Source organism: Mizuhopecten yessoensis, unplaced genomic scaffold (assembly GCF_002113885.1).
Source record: "Mizuhopecten yessoensis strain PY_sf001 unplaced genomic scaffold, ASM211388v2 scaffold3575, whole genome shotgun sequence".
Classification (NCBI taxonomy): domain Eukaryota; kingdom Metazoa; phylum Mollusca; class Bivalvia; order Pectinida; family Pectinidae; genus Mizuhopecten; species Mizuhopecten yessoensis.
The window spans coordinates 229,527-242,174 of record NW_018405113.1 but is presented as its reverse complement, the minus strand read 5'-3'; the positions used below and the strand labels follow the sequence as shown (position 1 = coordinate 242,174).

The 12,648-nt window shown below is 38.3% G+C and overlaps 1 protein-coding gene across 3 annotated transcripts; it reads right to left on the bottom strand.

The window, feature by feature from the left end:
- Window positions 1-833: 833 nt before the first annotated feature.
- On the bottom strand, window positions 834-12,354 carry LOC110447702. Of its 3 annotated transcripts, none has more exons than XM_021493553.1 (11): window positions 12,092-12,354; window positions 9,502-9,624; window positions 8,487-8,635; window positions 6,398-8,280; window positions 5,962-6,061; window positions 4,726-5,667; window positions 4,238-4,375; window positions 3,388-3,459; window positions 3,087-3,166; window positions 2,333-2,356; window positions 834-977 (listed from the first exon to the last, which is right to left on the bottom strand). In XM_021493553.1, the coding sequence occupies exons 1-11, from the start codon at window positions 12,139-12,141 to the stop codon at window positions 876-878; spliced, it is 3,663 nt and encodes a 1,220-aa protein (XP_021349228.1). In that variant the 5' UTR covers window positions 12,142-12,354; the 3' UTR covers window positions 834-875. The 3 variants fall into 3 exon arrangements, with proteins under 3 accessions (XP_021349228.1, XP_021349229.1, XP_021349230.1); XM_021493555.1 differs by lacking the exon at window positions 2,333-2,356 and adding an exon at window positions 2,405-2,438 and having other exon boundaries at window positions 931-977; XM_021493554.1 differs by lacking the exon at window positions 2,333-2,356.
- Window positions 12,355-12,648: the final 294 nt, after the last annotated feature.

Here is a 12,648-nt window from a genome sequence, read left to right as displayed (position 1 = left end):
ATCCCCCCCCCCCCCCCAAAACCCCCCATAGGCATCAGAAACATTCCGCTATACAGTATACAGGATCAAAGTCCAAGCAGCACCCTTGTAGTTGGGTAGCCAACAAAACTTTATCAAAAGAAATCATATTCTTGTTTCTGCTATAAATCTGGCGTGACACATAGTTTTCCTTACTTCATAATCACAAGAAATGTAAGCCAATCGTCGTTTATGAATCACATTTCTGTTACTGGAATGTACTTGATATTTTCTGCATTGAACCGATTCAGGTCCAGCTAAGGAGTCTGTTAACCTTTTCACCACTGTAGACCATAATGGACTCATCCAGATCAATGCATGGTAGAGTCTACTAAAGTTACATAGGGGTGAAAGGGTTAATTCACTCAATACCATTATGCTTCCACTCTGGGTCCACAATATAAAGCGGGACAGCATCATTTAAGAAGTTTGATAGTGGAGGCATATCTTGACTTGGCTTACACATTCTAGTATTTTACGTAGGAATGTATTTGTTGAATGTAGCATGCCCGCATACCTTCTTCATCAGAAACGTACATTTGTGAGCAGAGCATGGCCACATACATTCAACTGCTTCTACATTTGACAGAGGAGTATGTTAGTAGGCTGTACCATACCCTCTAACTAAGAAGTGCATATTTGTTGGGTACAGCACGCCTTCTGTGTCTATTTGTCGGACATACCATCACAGAGGTACATAATTTGGGTGTATATACATTGTAGACTGATACATCCTTTTAGAGTAGCAAGCAGCATATATAACTTCATCCACTAGAAGCCTAGTTTTGGTTGGCATAGCATGACTAATACTTTCTAAACAAATTCTGTGAGGCATAGCATGGCTACAGCTCAATACATTAGAAACGTATATTTGTTGGACGCAGAACGGCTGCTGACCCGCCACGTGTATTCCCTCTCTGTTGTGATAGTATGGGTTTGGAGCCTTTGAATCCATTTGTCTGCAACAAGAAATGGATAGAACAAAAAATATAAATAAGGTATTCCAGACAATTTTTTTTATACTTTAACAACAAATTCAGGTTCCAAAGGACTTGTAAATGCACACAGAAGGACTCTTACATGTATCTAACGTCAAAATTCACAGTTTTGTAATTGATGAATAAAAAAGTTGGCAGAGTCTCAGTTATATTTCAAATATATTATTTCACAATTAAAAATATCATCATATGCTACAATGTCATGTTTTTTTCTGATTTATGTCATTGTTGCAGTATGTTTTGTAAGTGCCCATGGCCAAACACTAATTCCATGCAAGAGGAATGAAAACAGAGTGTGTGAGCATTCAGACACATATGTACAATACTCCTCTAGGAAAACCAACACATCTATCTTTTTTTAAACATTAAACATATATCTAACTAATTGATTTGATTTTTTTTATTGATTGATCTTGCCAACCATCCCTATTTAGGAGAGAGACCCCCCCGATATTGGACCCTTAATTTTAGTGTTTTCTAAGAATGAATTTGCTTAACTGTGCCCATATTCTAAGATCTAATGATTTCATCTGAAACAACAACTCAAAATGTGTCAGTTTGAAGGGTTATTTTGTCTCTATGGGGTGTAATACAAATTTTATTTAGGTTTAAATTTGAGCATGCAGAATCTCCCCCATGGAAGTTTAAACAAAAGTTGGCAAGTATGCGGTATGATCACAATCCAATAACTTTTAAGTGACTGACTCTCCAGTTTCTTTTACTCCAAGGTGCCCATAGCAACAGCCGTCACAACTTTATAACTGAGATAAGGTTGATTAAAAGGCTTAATTTGTTAATCATACACAACTTGGATCATTATAAAAAAATATCATTTACATGACATAATTGGCTGAATTAAAAACAATGTTTTAAGGATTTTAAGTAAATGGAGGAAGTCTGATTTAAATATTCATGATTACAAGGTGAAGGGAAATTTGAATATTCATGATCAGGGAAGTGGATGTCTGATTTGAATATTCATTATCAGAGTTGGCGGAGGTCTGATTGAATATTCGTGATAAGGTAAGTTAAACAACACCAGTGTGTCTAACATGGCTAGAGCACAAATATCCCAATGCACGATATTTCCATTATATGGTGACCGATATGTTAAGTAATGTGAGGTTTTAAATTTGGATCCAAGTGCAAGATGATACTTTAGGCTCCACCCTCAAAAGTAAACTGACAGCATGCAACATGGAGGAAGGTTCAGTGAAGGGAAACAGATGAGTGAACAATTAATATCATCACCAGTTTAGGTATTAGAACATAGAATCAGGAGAGAGAAATCAGGTGAAATCGATGTAGATGCTTACACGAGGTGACCATATGCAATCAGTCTGTAAATATTACAACATCAATATCACGATACCAGTAAGAGACGTTACCTCAATCTCCTTTTAACGTAGTCCTTAAATTAGCCTACAAAATTCATCAAATACTTCAATAAATAAAAACAGACTCGACCCATATTTTACTATGTAATTAAATCACTGGAAGTACTGGGTAATTTTTTGAACGTGATTTTACATTACAGTACGACCAGAAATATTCCCTGGTATTATCTCTCACAGAATAATGTTCCAAATTTTTCTGTTGGTTAGCCATTAACAAAACTTGTAATTACATGAACAATCAATGCTATTATGGCAAATGTAAATATTAATAAACAAAGAAAGTTTTACATTATGAATTTAAATGGTATGGTTTTTACATTGTAAAATAATTGGAAGTTAAAAAACTCCAATATATATGAGCTACAGTCTACCCCCAAAGTTAGAAGATATTTATTGGTAGTAGCAGGGTAATAACACAAGATTTTCTTCCCCGTTCTCCAGTGTCTAACATTATATCTGAAATATGAATCATCAAAATAAAATCCTTTTACAAATTTTTGTACCTGTACTATTTTTTGTAATCCCATTATCTCAACCTGAGTAACTTGTCATTACCACAAACACACACAAGACTAGAATCCGAACCTACCACTTGATAAATGTAAATGTGAGTATGGTATATATAATGCAGAATTATTTATAGAGTTCAGCATGTCACTACAGAGTTACTTACATAGGAAAAGTGGTGAGGTGGAGGAGGAGGAGCCTGTGACATGGCAGGCTGAGGGGGTAATGAACCGGGGAACTCCGAAACTGAAATATAAAATTACACAATTAGCTTATTAAAATATTAATTCGTTAAATACTTTAACTTTAAATTGATGCAAATTACAATATCATCTCCATGACAGGTTAGCTTGTCATGTTTACTTTTTGGTATACATGTTTTTACCAGGCAAATGACTGATTCACTTTTGACTGATTCCATCTTTTTTATTTTCAAATTTCATAAAAATTAAGATTAGAAAACTCACTTTTTAACTTCTCATTAAGCCGGTCCAAAGACTCTAGCAATCTTTTTTCTTCTATAGACAAAGCTGAAGGCACTGAAAATATAAAACAAAAGTCTTATGTAGAGTTACTCTCCATTTACACATAGGTACATATAAGTGCAAAGCTAGTCAATTATAGGTCATTTTCATTTTCTTTAAGTTTATTTTAATATTAAGCAAGTAAAAATGTCTTCATATTATAACAACACAACAACCATTTGGTGCTTCCCTTTGTTAGGTAACACACTCAAAAACATGATCAGGTTTGTTGCAGGCACCACTGTAACAGGAGAGAAATAATGCACGACCAGTTCAGGATTTGAACACTGTCTGGCTGCTGCATTTTTCTTTGCCTGTTACAACATTATTTTCTCCCACAACCTTCCTCGCTCACTCCCGATACGATAAACCTACTAGGAGTTGGTAAACATTTTTGGTTATCCACTAATGGGTAACACACTGGCGTGATTTCATTGGTCAATATTTTACTTATGATGTCACGTAACAAGGCTTTGCAACGTCATCTTCCATTGTGATGTCATGCTTTCCTTATAAAATATGAACGTTATGGGAGAAAAAGGACCCCAAACTCGTGATGGTAGGTTATCATATTTATCTAACTCTCGTTAGTTAATTTTCAAATTGTAAAAGACACTCAGTAAACCTTGTGTCTTTATACAATTTGAAAATTAACTAACTTAGATAAACATGATAACCAACCAACACTCGTTGGGGAACCTCTATATGATAGAACATTGTTTCAAAACCAAAAATAAGACGATTCTAAAACTCAAAATTCTTTTTGGCAGAAATCTTGGCTGAAGATGATCACCTTTTTGGTTTGGTCTGGCGTTGTTGTTGGTCTGCTGTCTCTTCTGGGCCTCCTCCATCGCCACATTGATCTGGCTATCAGACATGGACTGCTGGGTTAACTGCTCCGCCACCATGAACGCTGCCATGCTTTCACTGGCTACAAAACAAAGTGAATCTGAAAACACCAAGCTCTCACTGTCTACAACATGAAACACATCAGTACTGGTATCACATTCTCACAAGGTACAAAACAGTTAACATCACTGTACTAAACTAAAGGTCAAATCTATGAAATTTTGTCCTTGACAGGCAAAACGTGATTTGGAATTTGACCTTAACTTGTGACATTGACCTTCTGATCCTGAAAATGGATCAACTAACATCGCAGTTCATGACTCATCTATGATCACATGTATGTTTTCCAGGGCAAAGTTTAAATATCGCCTGAATATCATGAAAAAAATAAAATTTAGTATAAAGGACCCCAAATTACTTGTTTTTTCTTACCATCAGGAGGTAAAGGAGTTGTTCCTTGTTGAGGTTCTGTATTGCTCATGACAGGGCCGTGGTAAGTGATGAACTCCCTACTGGGTGCAGAGGCTGGGGCCTTACTCAAGTTGTTGGGGTTGTGTTGCCGCCTCTGCTGCAGAAGTCCATACCTGCGGGCGTATGCCTGATCACTTGCACTGGCTGGTTTCCTCTGGTGGGAGGCTGGGTTAGTGTATGGCTGTGTGTGGGCCTGTGGGGGAGCCACCCGGGTGTTGTATATCTGTCCTAAGGCTGCCCCATCAATATAAGTACTGGACATAGTGGCAGCCTGTCGAGGCTGGGATGAATGTTGTTCGTTTGACTGGATAGCTTTCTCTGGTTCAACAACAGCAGTTGATCCACTACGATTCAGACAAGTCCGTACTTTGTCCCAGAGAAAGTTAATCTCGTCGTCTGTTGGTGTTCGGTCAACACGCATCCCATTTTCATCGTACACAGGCGTATCGTATACTTTGCCACCAGCACCAACCCCTTGAGACGGAGGAAAATGACTGACAGATGGCTGTTGATGGTGAGAATTTGTTTCATTTTTGTTTGAAGCCACAGAACTTTTGTTGGAAGCTGCAGCATTGTTTAGTCTGGACAGATTATATACCATAACCTCTGACCCACCAGGGGAGCCATTGGCGGCCTTTCCATTCTGTACTGGAACTTTACTCATGAAATTGTTGTTGGTCACAGTAACAGATTTGTCTGTCGTGCCGTTGAGCCCCATCGCTGGTGTTCTGTTTTGGGTTATGATATGAGCAGCTGCCTGTGGTCGTATCGTTGACTTGTGTTTCTGCGGCCCAATCCATGTACGGTGGATGCCAGCACTGGCCACACGTGGTGGTTTTCCTGTGGGTTCTGCCGAGGTAGTCTGCATGACTGCCTTGGCTGATACAGGACGCTGGGTGTAACCTGGTTACAAAATATAGAGGGTTTATCGACTTAAACATGCATATGCATACAAAATACCTGGCAAGAAGCTTAAGCAATACATAAATAAGACCCTTTTCCAAGACATCAGGAAAGAGGAAGAACCTCCCCCCCGACTCAATTCAAATGTTAACATTAATCCTACCATAGCTAAGAAAAAAATGTAGGACAACTTAAGCTTCAACTTTACAAATGAACCTTGTTAAAAGATTCATCACTGTCAAATGATAAGGCTGTTGGTTTTGATAAGTAAAATTCATCCATTGGATGACAAACCTGGTTTTCTGGAGAGATAATCGTTCTCTGTATGCTCCGCTTCATCATCATCTTCATACAAATCATGGTCAGCAAACCTTACGCTTTTCTTTTTGGGCAACTGTAATGAGTCATATTGAAATATAGCAGGTGAATACTCTGATTACTCAAACAATTATGATGCTAACACCAAGGATGCCATTGATAAGACAATCAGACAAGTACCTATTGACTGAAAATCAATTAATAATCCGAGTTTTCCAGATAATATACCTGGTAATTGAAAAATCTATTTTTTATTAATTTCATCTTAAAATTCACCTCCTCCAGTTTGTATTTTTAAATGTACATGAACAAGAAATATAGTATAATTTTGCATTGAATTGGGTCACAAAAAAGTAAAAAAAAACACCTCAACAATCAAATAAACATGAGCATAATGATGTGAGCTACAAACCTGTATATTTCTGTCCTGCTGTAGATGAGCCCTCGTCACTTCCAGACTGTCCCTCACATCAAACTTCTTGTCCATACTGCCAGTGGAACCAGCTTTCTTGAGTATCCCTCCAGAAGGAGGTCGTCGCTTCAGAATGCCTTGCACACCCTCTCCCTCACAAACCTCCATATTATTCTTTTGTTTTGAGGACCTCATCAAGTCACTATCATCCTTGGCCTTCCTCTGTATGCCGACAACAGATGGAGGTTCCTCTGCCCGGAAAGTCTGATACGTCACGTGACGTAGCTGTACAGCTGGGTGATCAGGCAGCACAGCCACTTTGCCGTGTACATAGCCGAAGCTGGACGTTGTGGTAGTATTGACGGTGCACACTGGTGGCTTTGAGGCAGGTTGTACACCATTCTGTTGTGTACTCACTAATACAGGGGGTGTTGGTTTCGGGAGTGTAACACTAGGTGGCACTGCGTTTGTTCTGGTAGAGCTGATGGGACGAGGTAAACGACTACCAGTTTGGGGAGCAGACACTGGGGCGTCACTGTGAATCTCCAACATTCCGTTTGTCACGGTCTCCAAGAAATCCAAATTTTTTCCGGACTCATGTTGTAATTGTGTTGTAGTTGGTTTACTATTCACAGGCTGAGGTTGAGACTGAGGCAGAACTGTATTACAACTTACACCATTTTGTAGCACCGGTTTTGCACCTGAACTATCATACGCAGCATTCATTGGTCGTGGTTGGTTTGCAATAGTTACATTTTGATCTGAAGGAGACGGTACACTGGCCTGAGAATACATCCCAGCACTAGCATATGACTGGTTTGAGTTGTTAGTCCTTTGAGGGTTTGACATGTATTGTTGTTGAAGGCTTTCAGCCTCGTCTGTCCAAGCATTGCTTTGGACATAACTGTGCACCCCCGGTGTCATGCCTTTCCCATAGGCTGTAGTGGTTGTCACTGATGTCATGGTGTTTCGCACAGAAAATGGATTGTTTTTGGTGGCCATACCAGAAGCGTCGGAATACACAGAATTACTGCGCGCACTTGCCTGGTCCATAGGGGACGGGGTAGCCCAGGCACGCATATGAGCTTTCGGACGTGTTTCCGTCTTAGGAGCACCCCTAGGACTTGAGGGAGGATAAGGAACATGATCAACATTGAAGGATTCAATTCTAGCATTTGTTTCTAAATAGAATGTCCGTTGGTCATTTGAAATAAGATCATTGCGTGCATTTAATTGGTTGTTTGTATAATGTTGACCATTATAATCACTGTTATTGCGCTGCAAGTTTTTCACATCTTTCAAGTTCTGATTTGCATCATAGATCATTTCACTTGTGTTTGCTGGTTCGTCGTCCACACCCCTCCCCTTACCTCTGGGGGTGCTGTCCGAGCCCTCAAGGCTGTCCACACTGTCCAGACTTTCACTGTGGACCATACCTCCCATGTCCACCTCCTCCTCCCCCTGAACTGTCCTGTCTGATGCAATCTCCTGCATGATGGCATTGTTGAACTCGTACAACGACTGTTGCTGATCCTGCACCAGTAATTGCTGGTGATGTTCAAGCTGCTGTTCAAACAGACTTCGGCTATTTGAAAGGTTGCGTAAACTTTTATCATGGAGTTTATCACGTTTTTCTGCGTCCTTGACTGGCCTGTATGTCTTATTCACGTCCCCTGGGGAGGGAGGATGATGTGCACTAGCATACTTGTTAAAGTAAGGACGGTGAAGAGGGTCTTTGTTATTTGAACGGCCACTTGAACCCATAGACCCTGCACTGCTCTGTCGTGACACAGAACTCATAGATCCTGTACTGTTTTGTCTAGACAAGGATCCTCGTACCAGACGCAGGGTATCCTCAAGTGTACGGTTTGGTGAAGTATTACCTGTGTAAGAAACGACAATAAATTCCATAACACATAAATGCCTGGAAATGATGCTGTTGTTCAAATCCTAAAATTTGAATCATCAGACATTTGAAGGATTTAAACATATCTATACTCAACACCATGGAATATCTCTTTCCATATATATTCTAAAATAGAGATCTATACTTTCATTTGGGCTAATTAAAAACATGAAACATATATACCTCCAGTATGACTGTTTGGTCGTGAAGAAACATGTGAACGTTGATAGCGCTCTGTTGCCTCTCTCTGTTGCTCACGTCTCTTATTTAAAATTAATTTCCTCCTCTTTTCCTCACGATCTGCTTCAGCTCTGCGTTTGGCTGCCAGTGCCCTATTACCAAAGTATAGATAATAATTAAAATTACAGTCCATTGACTAAGAATGAACAATGTCTAGCTATAAAATCAGTCTTCAAACACACTTTAATAAAATTCATCAGTTTGGAAATATGTAATATCAAAGTTTTACTTTATACACAAACAATTTTAATGTTATACGTACATTCTTTGTGTAGAAAGTAAAACTTTGATATTTCATACATACTGTTAATTTAGAGCACTCTTAATTAAATATAGATTTTTTAGTGAAACTTTTTGTCTATGAAAGACAGGTTTACAAATTTGGCAGGATGTCTCTGAAAGAAAGGTGTTACTATGTTAACAGAAAGGGTGGTATATCTCAACACTGATAATTACATTGTACTGACACTAGTGACGGGAAGGAATGCAATATCTCATTCTCATCACACATTTGACTGTGATGGCAGAAGAGGTGATCAGTACAAGTGTTGACAAAATTTTACTGCAAATATAGGTTTACCCAAGCTCTTATCCATTAATACTCATATTGTCCTTAAATCCTTTGTCACAGTATTACAATTATGGCATAGTCAGTAATCCTGATTATATATCTTTATATGTACATTGTATATATTCTACATCACAGTACAAACTTAAGCTAGGCTTGAGGCAGACTCATGTACATGTATACTGGAGCCTGGAATCTAATATAAACAACACATGCGGCCTGCCCTTGAAATTAATCAATACATGGAATGCTTGTTCAATAATGTACACACTGCTGGTATAGGTTAATTATTTTATGACCATTGTATATCTGACTGGGATTGATTATATTTTTAAGACTTCTAATACAAATACAGGGTGCAACATCTAAAACATTTTCTAGAACACTTACCTCCTGCGTTTATTTGTTTCATAGGTGAGCTTTTTAGACCTGGCCAGGGAGTCTGCCTTGCTGTCATACTCTAGTTGTTTTAGATGATCCATGCGCTGCGACTGCAGACCTCGATACTGTTTTCTGTAAATAACTTGTTAAGGAGCATGCACTGTACATTGCACTGTATTCATATTTTACAAGTCTATAATTTTACATTTAATAACACTACTGTATAAGTATATATGTATATAATAGGGCCAACGTCAGGTGTAGGTTTGTGGGTTGTTCAGTGGGGCGCTTTGCTTCGAGTACAGATACCAAAAGGTATCCAGGGCGATAACAGAATATATAGGCACATATAAAGAAAATGGATATAATCACAACATTAAAACCCACGTATTGGTGACGCTCGAGTATGTTGTGATTTTATCCATTTTCTTTACTTTATAAGTAATTATATATAATGATGCATCAAAAAGGACATTAATGTTGTAACTTGTTTAATTTATGGATGTGTAACAGGAAAGAGAATAGTGTGCTTCCTCCGGGGATCGAACCCTTGATCTCCAGGTTCCTAGTCGGACGCTATACCACTGAGCTAAAGGGAAATTCCCGCTAGCTCAAAGCTAGAAGGCGACCTTAATCCTATGTACAATTGAACCCTGCAACAATACTCCCTCCTTTTTAAATGTGTTCGCTCTCGAACAGCACAACCCAGATTCTAACTCCCTGTCACTACAGAGAGGGCCACGGACACCATTTGTAACAGGAAAGAGAATAGTGTGCTTCCATCGGGGATCGAACCCTCGATCTCCAGGTTCCTAGTCGGACGCTCTACCACTGAGCTAAAGGGGATTCCCTCTAGCTCAAAGCTAGAAGGCGACCTTAATCCTATGTACAATTGAACCCTGCCACAGATGGATTGAGGACTGGGGGATGGAGGCCGGGTCTTACATGGGGGACAAGACTGAAACTGTGGGTATCCTAATACTGAAATATATGGTGAAAACTACCAAGATATAAAATGGTTGGTTGTTTACAAATGTAAGTCAATTGCTAACATAGTCGACAAACACATGTACAGTCAGGATGGGGATAGCAAAGTTATAAATGTTTCAGCAAAAACATGTTAATAGTATGATTATCACCATAAATTAAAATACAACATAAGGCTTCAAAATTTGGATTGCTGATACTTGAAAAAATGACAAGTTATCATGAGGTAAAATTTTACTATTTAAAGTATGAAGATTCACAGCATATCCCATATGTGCGACATACAGGTGTGTACCTAGTCCTATGTGTAACTGTAAGCCCAGGCGAGGAACATAAAAACAGTTTTAAGGAATTTTGAAGCATGAACATTGCTATCAGAGATAGTTATTTTAGATAATTATAAAAGAAATTTCAGTAAATTTCATTTTTGTGAGTCAGTCAGGCTACTGCAAACAAACAATTTTTAATGCATTGGTGTTCCTAAATGGTTCCGGGTTGTTTCGCCCCAAATCCCTTTCGCCCTAGGTTGTTTCGCCCCAAATCCCTTTCGCCCTAGGTTGTTTCGCCCCAAATCCCTTTCGCCCTAGGTTGTTTCGCCCTAAATCCCTTTCGCCCTAGGTTGTTTCGCGCTAAAAGAAAAACATTAGGGCGAAACATTGTTTGGTATTTTCTTTCAATTTTAGTAGTTTTAAGTCACAAATTAATTAAGTCTTCTTAGTTTTCTATATCATTAAAATCAATTTCATAAAAAAAGTGTTTGGTCTTGTTTTTAAGCGAGTGTGACAAACGGCAGCTGTGAAAAGCTGACTCCGCTATCACATACTACATGAATTTTACCTAACACCAATGCAGAAAGTTATCAATAAGTTGACATATTTAAATATTAATTATTATATTAACGTATAATTTTTTTTTTTAAATAGGGCGAAACAACTTAGGGCGAACAGGATTTAGGGCAAAACAACCCTTAACGAAGTTAGTATGAACAGAATTTAGGGCGAAACAACCTGTTACCTTCCTAAATGGAAATAGACAAAATAATTTTACCACATTTCACTCTTAATTACACATATCTTCATTTAGTCTGCAAAACTCTTTTTTAGTGGGTTTTTTTGTGTAGAGAGACAGAACTTAAACCATATAAAAAGCTGAATGTTCTCCCAGACTATTCATAAGGTTTGGTGCACATTGCTTCCCATTATTTCCTGTACTTAAAAATTGAATTCATCCTCTGTCAATTTTATCAAATATCAAATTACAATTTGGTATATTCACATGAACGACATATCTTCTGTGTCGCTTACTTTATTCTGTATTTTTAAAGATTTCGTCTGGTGACATTTGTTGCCGGTTGAAGACGCTTTTATGTATGACACCTGTCTACTACTGTACAGTAGCTATGCAGTAGGCCTACATATACTGTATTGTAACATTCTTGCCTCCGAGGACGGTAGTCCTGTATCAGTTAATAAAATGAGTAAATGACTATTTATTACATTAGAATGTAATGTTAAATCTAAACATTGTTAATTCCTTGGCAGAGGCACGATTTATAGCTTTTAAGAGGAACAACGTTTTCTTACATGACCTGTTTCTATCCAGAAAAGGATACGAGTAAGCTCCTGGAAGCATCCCTGCTTTCGCATCGTCGACGTCGTCCATTATTTATTATTATTCTTTGTTATCCCTTGGTTGTTACATTTTAATTATTACACGAAACATATCCAAACTATGGTGAGTTTCCCTGGATTTGATTTAAGCTCAGATATGGTCCCCATCGAAAGAAATCCGGAACAATCACAAAGATAATAGCATAACTCCGGTGCTAGATACCACTATTGCCGCCATATTGTTTTGGTAACAACATGCGCAGGTATGAACAAGTTTGGCATCCACTTGCGCACATGTCAACGACGGAAGTGAAAAGAGTCTAAACTATGATTCGGAAATAAACTTTCATTGTGAAGTCCGTCACTTATCTCTGCGGTTCAAGGTTGACAAAATTCACCCACGAATTGTTTTATAGAACAGAAAAGGAAACAAAAACAAGCGTCGTGACACTTAAAATGTAAATTTGCTTCCTGTTTGATAATCAACTTTTCAACACTTAGCTACAAGAATGAAGTAATATGTTCAATAGAATAATTACGGGAATAGGGAAGGGGGTAA